This window comes from Cebus imitator, unplaced genomic scaffold, assembly GCF_001604975.1.
Source record: "Cebus imitator isolate Cc_AM_T3 unplaced genomic scaffold, Cebus_imitator-1.0 Scaffold190, whole genome shotgun sequence".
Taxonomy (NCBI): Eukaryota; Metazoa; Chordata; class Mammalia; order Primates; family Cebidae; genus Cebus; species Cebus imitator.
In genome coordinates this window covers 1,882,898-1,894,002 of record NW_016107505.1, presented here as the reverse complement: position 1 = coordinate 1,894,002, position 11,105 = coordinate 1,882,898, and the positions used below count along the sequence as shown (strand labels likewise).

General features: G+C 38.2%; 1 protein-coding gene across 1 annotated transcript in view; it reads left to right on the top strand.

The window, feature by feature from the left end:
* LOC108316687 (serine/threonine-protein kinase Nek1) overlaps nt 1-11,105 on the top strand; it is a 174,516-nt gene that overhangs the window by 109,161 nt on the left and 54,250 nt on the right. The window contains exon 23 of the mRNA XM_017546660.2: nt 10,903-11,034. Within this exon, the coding sequence (XP_017402149.2) occupies nt 10,903-11,034 (132 nt within the window). The remainder of the gene's footprint in view (nt 1-10,902; nt 11,035-11,105) is intronic.

Below are 11,105 nucleotides of genomic sequence, written 5' to 3'. Positions count from 1 at the left end.
CACCTATTGAAACTTGTATATGCTTCGCAAAGTTCTTGTGCTGTGTTTTTCAGCTCCATCAAGTCGTTTATGTTCTTCTCTAAGCTGATTATTCTAGTTAGCATTTCGTCTAACCTTTCTTCAAGGTTCTTAGTTTCTTTGCATTGAGTTAGAACATATTCTTTTAGTTCAGAAAAGTTTGTTATTACCTACCTTCTGAAGCCTGCTTCTGTCAATTCATCAGACACACTCTCCATCCAGCTTTGTTCCCTTGCCGCTGAGGAGTTGTGATCCCTTGAAGGAGGAGAGCATTCTGGTTTTTGGTGTTTTCATCCTTTTTGTGCTGGTTTCTTCCCATATTCATGGATTTATCTACCTGTGGTCTTTGAAGTGGGTGACTTTCAATGGGGTCTCTGAGTGGACATTCTTTTTGTTTATGTTGAAGCTATTTCTTTCTGTTTTTTAGTTTTCCTTCTAACAGTCAGGCCCCTCTGCCACAGGACTGCTAGAGGTCCACTCCAGGCCCTGCTTGCCTGGGAATCACCCATGGGGGCTGCAAAACAGTAAGGGTTGCTGCCAGTTTCTTCTTCTGTTATCTTCGTCCCAGAAGGGTACTCGCCGGATGTCAGCCAGAGCTCTCCTTTATGAGGTGCCACTTTGGATATATAGGGGCCAGGGAGAAAGTCTGTCCCTTGATAGAGTTCAGATGCTGAGCTGTGAGCTCCGTTGTTCTGTTCAGAGCTGCTGGGCAGGTACGTTTAAGTCTGCTGCAGCAAAACTCGTATCTGCCTCTTTTCCCAGGTGCTCTATCCTGGGAAGGTGGGGCTTTGTTTATAAGTGTCTGATGTGCTGCTGCCTTTTTTCAGAGATGCCTTGCCCAGCAAGGAGGGAATCTAGTCACAGTCTGCCAGCAGAGGCATTGCTGAGCTGCTGTGGGCTCTGCCCAGCTGCTGTGTAAATTTCCTTGCAGTTTTGTTTACAGAGGTACAGTTAGGACTGCCTCAGTAATGGTGGTCTGCTTTGGTAATGGTGGACTGCCTCGGTAATGGCCGACTGCCTCAGTAATGGCGGACTGCCTCAAAGTGGTGGACTGCCTTGGTAATGGCAGATGCCCATCCCCCCACAGAGCTCCACCGTCCTGGGTCAAGCCCAGATTGCTGCACTTGGTGCATTTCAAGCCAGAGCATTTCAGATTGCTGGTCTTTGTAGAGGTGAGACTCACCAGGCCAGATCATCTGGTTCCCTGCTTTCAGCCCCGTTTTTCAGTTGAATGGACGACTCCGTCTCCTAGGCATTCCAGGCGCCAGTTGAAATAGCCACCAGTTGGGTGACTTTTTGTGCAAAACCCACGGCACTGGCAGCCATGCTGGAAATTCGTGGTGCTTTTTGGCTGGGAAATCTCCTGGTCTGTGGGCTGTAAAAACTGCGGGAGAAGTGCAGCATCTGAACTGGAGTGCTGGAATGGCTGGAAAAGCCCCTGATGGCCTCCGTTGGGTAGGAAGGGAAGTCCTCCAAGGATTGCACTTCCCGGGTGAGACAGCGCCCCACCCTGCCTCAGCTGACCATTCTTGGGCTACACCCACTGTGCGAGCAGTCCCATTGAGGTGCACCTAGTACCTCGTTTGAAAACACGGAGTTCACTCACCCACTGCGTAGCTGTCACTGGGAACTGCGATCTAGAGCTGTTCATATGTGGCCATCTTCTGTATATTTAGTATGGACATTTTAATAATACCGAGTCTTCTTTCGTGACCGTTGAATGCACTTCTATTTGTGTCATCTATGATTTCCTTCTTCAGTGTTTTGTAGCTCTCCTTGTAGAGAGATCTTTCACCTCCTTGGGTAAATGTATTCCTCAGTTTTTTTGTGTGTGAGTGGCTGTTGTAAATGAGATTACATTACTGATTTCATTCTCAGCTTGAATATTATTGGTGTATAGAAATATTACTGATTTTATGCAATTATTTTATATCCTGAAACTTTATGGAAGTTGCCCATCAAATCTAGTAGTCTTGGTGGAATTGTTAGGATTTTCCAGGAACAGAATTAAATTGTCCACAAAGAGTTAGTTTGACTTTCTCTTTTTCGATTTGGATGTCTTTTGTTTTTTTCTCTTGCCTGATTGCTCTGGCTGGGACTTCCAGTACCATGTTGAATAGGATTGCTAAGAATGGAATCCTTATTTTGTCCTAGCTCTTAGGGAGAATCCTCTAACTTTTTATTCATTCAGGATGATGTTGGCTGTGGGTTTGTCATAGGTGTTCTTATTATTTTGAGATATCTTCCATTGATGCCTAATTTGTTAAATTTTTTTTATCATAAAAGGGACATTGTATTTTATCAAATGCTTTTTATGTATGTATTGAGATGATCATAGTCTTTTTTTAAAATTCTGTTTATGTGGGGAATCGTATTTATCGATTTGTGTGTGTTGAACCTTGCATCCCAGGAAGAAAGGAGCAAAAGACCTAAAAACAGCCAGAAAACAGTGACAAAATGCAATAGTATGTGCTTACCTATCAATAACAATCCTCAATGTAATTGATTAAGCTCTCCAATCAAAAGATTTAGATGGCTAGAAAAAGAACATTCAGAAGCTGCTTCAAGATGTTGACTAGGAACATCTCATGCCAGCTCTCCTCAGAAAGAAGATCAAAGTTACTGATAAATAATTAAGTTTTGACAAGAAAACGGAGGGGAGAGAGCCAGGACCTGTTGGAGTACCCATGTGAAGAAGATCGGGTGGAGAGAAAGAAAGAAAGGTTGATAGCGACCTTTGAGGAACTCAGAATTCAACAGAAAGTGTAGGTGGGAGTGTATCTCTGCTCCCTTCACCCCTCTGACAACATGCTGGCTCTCTTTTTGTGTGTCACTGGTGTTTAGGAATGCTTGTGATTTTTGCCTATTGATTTTGTATCCTGAGACTTTGCTGAAGTTGCTTATCAGCTTGAGATTTTGGGCTGAGACGATGGGATCTTCTAAATATACAATCATGTCATCTGCAAATAGAGGCAATTTGACGCCCTCTTTTCCTAATCGAATACCCTTTATTTCTTTTTCTTGCCTGATTGCTCTGGCTAGAACTTCCAATATTATATTGAATAGGAGTGGTGAGAGAGGGCATCTTTGTCTAGTGCCAGTTTTCAAAGGGAATGCTTCCAGTTTTTGCCCATTCAGTGATATTGGCTGTGGGTTTGTCATAAATAGCTTTTATTATTTTGAGATACGTTCAAGGCTACAGTAATCAAAACAGCATGGTACTGGTATCAAAACAGAGGTATAGACCAGTGGAACAGAACAGAGGCCTCAGAAGTAACACCGTACATCTACAACCATCTGATCTTTGACAAACCTGACAAAAACAAGCAATGTGGAAAGGATTCCCTGTTTAATAAATGGTCGTGGGAAAACTAGCCATATTCAGAAAGCTGAAACCGAACCCCTTCCTTATGCCTTATACAAAAATTAATTCCAAATGGATTAAAGATTTAAACATAAGACCTAACACCATAAAAACCCTAGAAGAAAACGTAGGCAATACCATTCAGGACATAGGTATAGGCAAGGACTTTATGACTAAAACACCAAAAGCAATGGCAACAAAAGCCAAAATAGACAAATGGGACCTAATTTAAGTTAAGAGTTTCTGCACAGCAAAAGAAACATTCATTAGAGTGAATCGGCAACCAACAGAATGGGAAAAAATGTTTGCAATCTACCCATCTGACAAAGGGCTGATATCCAGAATCTACAAAGAGCTTAAACAAATTTACGAGAAAAAACAACCCCATTAAAAAGTGGGCAAAGAATATGAACACTTTCAAAAGAAGGGGTGTGGGGGGCTAGGGGAGAGATAGTGGGGTTGGTGGATTGGGAAGTGATAACATTAGGAGAAATACCTAATGTAGATGACACGAGGATGGGTGCAGCAAACCGCCATGGCGTGTGTATACCTATATAACAGTCCTGCACGATCTGCACATGAACCCCAGAACTTAAAGTATAATTTTAAAAAATAATAAATAAATAAATAAAAATAAAAATTTAGTAAAAAATAGAATTCAGGAGATTCTGTCAGATAAAATATTTTGAACATAAATTTCTGTGTGTTTTCTATTTCCATCTTTGTCTTATTTTTAGACTTTTCATGCATACGTGTAAGGCTTCCCCAAGGTATATACACTTATTGCTCTGGCTACCATGTGTTCTTATTCTTAGACATTCTTATAAAAGCATTATAGCAATATTAGTTAAGAAACTTTATTCAAATACAAATACTTTTATACTATTGGTTCTTCAAAGAGAAGGTTTTGCGAAGTTAAATACGAATTTGGTAAAATTTGGCCATGATATATCTTTAGGCTGTATAAAACCGTGTGTGAAATTACTCTATATTCAAAATATGAAATTAAGCCATTTAAGAATAATTTCCTAACATACATTACATCCTTACTAATAAGTTAGCACAAAGATGAAAATATGTTTGTTACTGATCTGTGCATCAAGAGCAGGCATACTGGTGGTTTCATGTGTTTATAAGCCTCGCCTCACTGTTTGGTGAAATTTTGAATTTTGTCATTTGGTGGCGCTGCTGCTTAATTTTTCAGCACATAATAAAATTGACACATGAATTAGAAGCAGTTTTGCAGTGATAATTGAAAACCTTTTTTGACAATACAAGCAATGTTGAAAAGCCTTCAATTTATGAACCTTGTGAGAAAAATGACCAAGAAGAAAAAGCTTCTAAAGCATTTCTTTTACGCCTCTATAATGAAACTTTCAGGTCAATGTTTTATTTTTCTTTTGCAAATTTTTATATTTAAAACTGTGATTAAACTTCGAAAGACTGTGCTTTTGTTTGTTTTGTTTTGTTTTGAGACAGGGTCTTGCTCTATGAATCAGGCTGGAGTGCAGTGGTGTGTACATGGCTCTCTGCAATTTCGACCTACTGATCTCCAGGGATCTTCCTGCCTCAGCCTGTCTGTAGCTGGGACCCTCAGCACATCACTACACCCAGCTAATTTTCTTACTTCTTTTAGAAATGGAGTCTCACCCTCCATTTCTACAAGAAATAAGAAAATTATCTGGGTCTCAAACTCGTGGGCTCAAATGTTCCTCCTGCATCAGCCTCCCAAACACTCAGTGAAGAAATGTGTTTAGAATGAAATATATGTTACAGATTTAGCTGGGTGATCAATGGTGTAATAAAATTGGGTCATTGTTTGTTCCAAAATCTTATATTTTTTCTTATGTGAAACTTTACGTTATTTTCCTGGTTTGGTTAATTTTTGTGATTTGTCATATTCAACTTTCCATATTAAAGGCTTAGTGTAGTGGTTTATCTTTCAATAATTAGTAGTATATTATCATAATATCTAAAGGTGTAGTTAACATTGAACAACAGCCTTAAGGTCCTGATTACGAATAATATATCCATGATGTTTATGCAGAAGGCCCAATTTAACTGTACTAATAAGTTACTTATATGTATGTGACATTAGCTTATGATGGTGTTGCCACATCGCAGTAGTCATAAATTTTCAGTAACTTAGTTTTCTTTTTTAAGTGATTATAATCAGTCTTTGTTCATTCGTTTAGATTTTGTGTCTGAATTTGTCTGTTGAGGTTCTTCTAATCTGTTTGGTTTAGTTGACCCAGAGGAGAGATCAGTATGCATTTGATTATAGACCATAAGCATTTACTGAAGGCTGCTGAAGATCATTATTATAAAAGTGCCAATAAATTTGTGTCTCAAAATGCCTAAATTTAAATTTCTGATCATGCTTAAGATAGGAGGTTTTTGTTTTTAGTCTGCATTCTAAAGATCAGAAACTTGCATTCTAAAACTTAATACATTTCATCAGGAACTAAAACCAGACTTTTGGTGTTTAAGCCAAATAACCTTATTTAATGGAAACCAAATAAATAACAATTGCTACTATTTATCAGGTACACAGCTGTGTACTTTACATAAATTATCTCATGTAATCCCTATAGCAGAAAGGCAATGAGTACAGCATTTCTATTTTAGAGAAAAACTGAGCTTCAGACAGGTTAAAGACAATGAAAAATCACAGGACTGGTGAACGTTTTGGGATTTGAATGTAGAATTGCCCCTCTTGGCTTTACACAGTTAGTTCTTTCTATATTTTTTGTTTGTTTCATTCTTCCCCAGATGATTTAGTACACATCTCTTTATTTTTTTCCTCTATAACATACTGATTGATTTATGTGTTCTTTTTTCTTTTCTAACTTACAATCCCTTTAGAGAAAATATTATGTGTAATTCATTTTGGATATCATTATCCAGAACTGTGCTTGACACTTAATAGGTATTAATACATATTTTCACTTATCGGTAAATTAATTTTTATCAAATATTATCAATTTGTCTTCTCACAGAAATCATGTCAGATTCATGTGTTGAAATAGCAGGCCAGGCGAGGTGGCTCACGCCTGTAATCCCAGTACCCTGGGAGGCCAAGACAGGTGGATCATGAGGTCAGAAGTTTGAGACGAACCTGGCCAACATGATGAAACCCCATCTCTACTAAAAATACAAAAATTAGCCAGGCATGGTGGCACACACCTGTAATCCTAGTATGTGGTAGAGAAGTAATGACAGATTTAGGTTAAAACGGCAGAATTTGTATATTCAAATTATATTTCTTTTAAATAATCAACTAGAGAAATAGCATCTTTGTTTTAAAAATACTGCTAATATTCAGAACAGCTTTGGAGCTTGTTTTTATTCCCTCAATGTATGAAACCTTATTTGAATTTATATTCTATAGTAATTAAACAAAGTTTCAAAATATTTTGATAGAATCTTTCAAGGTGAGAGAGAATACTGTTACGTGAGCTCTAGATATTTGTAAAAGTTATTTGTAGTAACATCTTAAACATCAATATACTTTTTCAGTAATGCTCAACTGTGGGACTAAAGCAATGTTTTTATTCTTTTTTGAACAAAATAAATACAGGCATACCTTATGTTATTGTGGTTCACAAATAGTGCATTTCTTACAAATTGAAATTTTGTGACAACCCTCATCAAGCAAGTCTGTCGGTGTCGTTTTCCTAACAGCTTTTGCTCATTTTGTGTCTTTGTGTCACACTTTTGTAGTATTTCAAACTTTTTCATTATTATCTTTATATCTTTGATGTTACTGTTGTCATTGTTTTGAGGCACCACAGACTGCACCCATATAAGATGGTGAATTTAATTGATGAATGTGTGTGTTCTGATTGCTTCACTGACTGGTAGTTCCCCTGTCTCTCTCCTCAGACCTTCTTATTCCATAAGACAAACTAACACTGAACTTAGGCCACTTAATGACCTATAGGGGCCTCTAAGTATTCAAATGAAAGAAAGAGTTGCATGTCTCTCACTTGAAATCAGGACTAAGCTTGGTGATGAAGGCATATTGAAACCTGAGATAGGCACAGAATTAGGCCTCTTGCACCAGTTATCCAAGTTGTGAATGCAAAGGAAAAGTTCCTGAAGTGCTACTCCAGGCCAGGTGCAGTGGCTCATGCCTGTAATCTCAGCTCTTTGGGAGGCCAAGGCCAGTGGATCACGAGGTCAGGAGTTCAAGACCAGCCTAGCCAACATAGTGAAACCCTGTCTCTACTAAAAATACAAAAAATTAACCGAGTGTGTTGGTGTGCACCTATAATCCCAGCTACTCGGGAGGCCAAGGCAGGAAAATCGCGTGAACCAGGGAGGCGGAGGTTGCAGTGAGCTGAGATCACACCATTACACACCAGCCCAGGTGACAGTACAAGACCCAATCTCGAAAAAAAAAAAAAAAAAACTGTTACTCCAGTGAACATACACGATAAAAAAGCAAAACAGCCAGGATCTTGTAGTCTCAGCAACCCGGGAGACTGAGGCAGGAGGATTGCTTGAGCCCAGAAGTTTGAAACTAGCATGGACAACAAAGTGAGAACCTGTTTCTTTAAAAAGGAAAGAAAGAAAGGAAAAATTAGCTGGATGTGGTGGCACACACCTATGGTCCCAACCACATTGAGAAGCTAAGGCAGAAGGATCATTTGAGCCTAGGAGTTCAAGGTTGCAGTGAGCTGTGATTGTGCCTGGATCTGTACTCCAGCCTAGGCAACAGAGAAAGACCCTATCTCTTAGAGAAAAATAATAATGAAAGAAAAAAAGAGAGGTGGGCAGGGAGGGAGGAAGAAAGGAAGGAGGAAGGAAGCCTTCTTACTGTTAATGGAGAAAGTTTTAGTGGTATGGATAGAAGATCACAACAGTCACTATGCCAAAGCCTACTCGAGAGCAAGGCCCTAACTCTTCTCAATTCCATGAAGACTGGGAGAGGTAAGGAAACTACAGAAGAAAAATTGGAGGCTAGCAGAGGTTGGTTCATAAGGTTTAGGTAAAGAAGCCACCTCCATAACATAAAAGTGCAAGGTAAAGCAGTAAGTGCTGATTGAGAAGCTGCAGTACGTTATCCAGGAGATCTAACTAAGATCATTGATAAAGGTGGCAACACTCAACAGCAGATTTTCAGAGTAGATAAAACTGCCTTCTATTAGAAGAAGATGCCATCTAGGACTCTCCTAGCTAAAGAGAAGTCAGTGCCTGGCTTCAAAGCTTCAAAAGACAAGCTGACTCTTGTTGAGGGCTAATGCGGCTGGTGACTCTAAGTTGAAGCCAGTGTTCATTTACCATTCTGAAACTTCTAGGACCCTTAAGAATTATGCTAAATCTATTTGTGCTCCATAAGTGGAACAACAAAGCCTGGATGACAGCATATCTGTTTACAACATGGTTTACTGTGAACATTTCAAGCCCACTGTTGAGTCCTACTGCTCAGAAAAAAAAGAAATTATTTCAAAATATTACTACTCACTGACAGTGCACCTAGTTACCCAAGAACTCTGATGGAGATGTATTATGCAAAGAGATTCATGTTGTTTTCATGCCTGCTAACACGACATCTTCTGCAGCCAATGTGTCAAGAAGGCATTTTGACTTTCAAGTATTCTTATTTAAGAAATAATTTTTTTTTAAGCTGTAGCTGCCATAGATAATGATTCCTCTAATGGATCTGGGCAATGTAAATTCAAAGCCCTCTAAAAAGTGTGTATTCATCATTCATCATTTTAGATTCCATTCAGAACTTTTGTGATTCATGGAAGGAGTTAATGTCATGTTAATGTTAATGTCAGTATTAACAGGAGTTAGGAAGAAGTTGACTCTATTCTTCATGGATGACTTTGAGAGGTTCAAGATTTCAGTGGAGGAGGTCACTGTAGCTGTGACTGTAGAAATAGCAAATGAAGTAGAATAACAAGTGGAGCCTGAAGATATGACTGAATTGCTACAAGCGCCATGATAAACTTGAATGGATAAGGAGTTGCTTCTTATGGAGGAGCAAAGAAAGTGGTTTCTTCAGGTGTAATCTACTTCTGGTGAAGCTATTTTGAACGTTGTTAAAATGACAAGGGATTTAGAATATTTTGTGAACTTAGATGGTAAGGTAGCAACAGGGTTTGAGAGGGAAAGAAGTTCTACTGTGTGTAAAGTGCAACACCATTGCATGCTGCAGATAAATATTTTCATGGGCTGGGCAGAGTGGCTCATGCTTGTAATCCCAGCACTTTGGGAAGCTGAGGTAGGACGATCATTGAGACCAAGAGTTCAAGACTAATCTAGCCAATATAGTGAGACCCCATCTCTATTTAAATAATAAATAATTTAAAAAATATTTTTACAAAATAAATAAAAAGAATATTTTCATGAAAGAGTCAGTGGATGCAACAAACTTCATTTTTGTCTTATTTTAAGAAATTGTCACAGCCACCCCAACATCCAGCAGTCACCACCCTGATCAGTCAGCAGCCATCAGTATCAAGGCAAAACCCTCCACTAGCAAAATGATTACAATTTGTTAAAGGCTCAGAAGAATTATTAGCATTATTTTAGGAATGAGGTGTTTATTAAGATGTGTACATTGAGGTTTAGACATAATGCTATTGCACACTTAATAGGCTACAGCATAGTATAAACATAATTTTTATTTGCACTGAGAAACCCCAAAATTTGTGTGACTCACTTTATTGCAATATTACCATTATTGCAGTGGTCTGAAACTAAGTGCACAGTATCTCAGAGATAACACCTGTATTGGTGTAAAATGAAGGTCTAGAAGCCTAGATGTTAGGATTGTGCTATTACTTTATTTTTAGAAGATACGGCATAATACTGTGATTGAAATGTATACTCCCCAGGAAGTCTTGTTTCCTAGATTGAGGAAGAGTGGAAATAGGGAGTAGAGTAAACTTCCTGCCGTGTTACTATTAGCATCCCCATAAATGCCATTTCCTTGTATTAATTAAGGGTTCAGAATCTTAACTTTGTTTAGAGTTTAAATGGCAAGATAAAAACATGCACATGTGTTAATACAACATGATATTTTCAGTGAAGTAAATCTTATTACCTGGATCTGTTCCTCCTACCATTCTCATTTATGTTGGCATTTTTATGAGGGCTCCTTAAGCTGAGAAATTGGTATTTGAACTTAGAGAAGATTATACCCAAACCTGCAGAAATTACAGAAGCATTTCTTTTAGAACTGTATGATTAACAAAATCACACACTTGAATCTTTAAAAGACAGTTCATTTTTCAGGATTATTTTATGAAACATTGACAATGCAATGGAAGCGGGTTATTTAGGACTATGTGACATGACTACGTTTACAACTGAGACCAGAGGTTTTTTTCTGTAGTCACTGTTCTGTCCCCAGCATGTAGTATAATACCTTGCTCAACAGATAATTCAGGAATGAAAAAACTATTTGTGGATAGAGTGGATAAATAGTGATCTGATAGGTACTATATTATTTCTTCATGCAAATATGAAATCCCTAATGTATTTAATAAAATTATGTTTTACAGTTGGTGGCTAAAGGAGTAAAGGGTTCTGATGTTTCTCCACCTTTGGGACAACATGAAACAGGTGGCTCTCCATCAAAGCAACAGATGAGATCTGTTATTTCTGTGACTTCAGCTTTGAAAGAAGTTGGTGTGGTAAGTTTCCTAAGATTCAGAACTCGAAGTCAAAAATTATTTAAAAGGAAATTAAATTTCCTGAAATCATA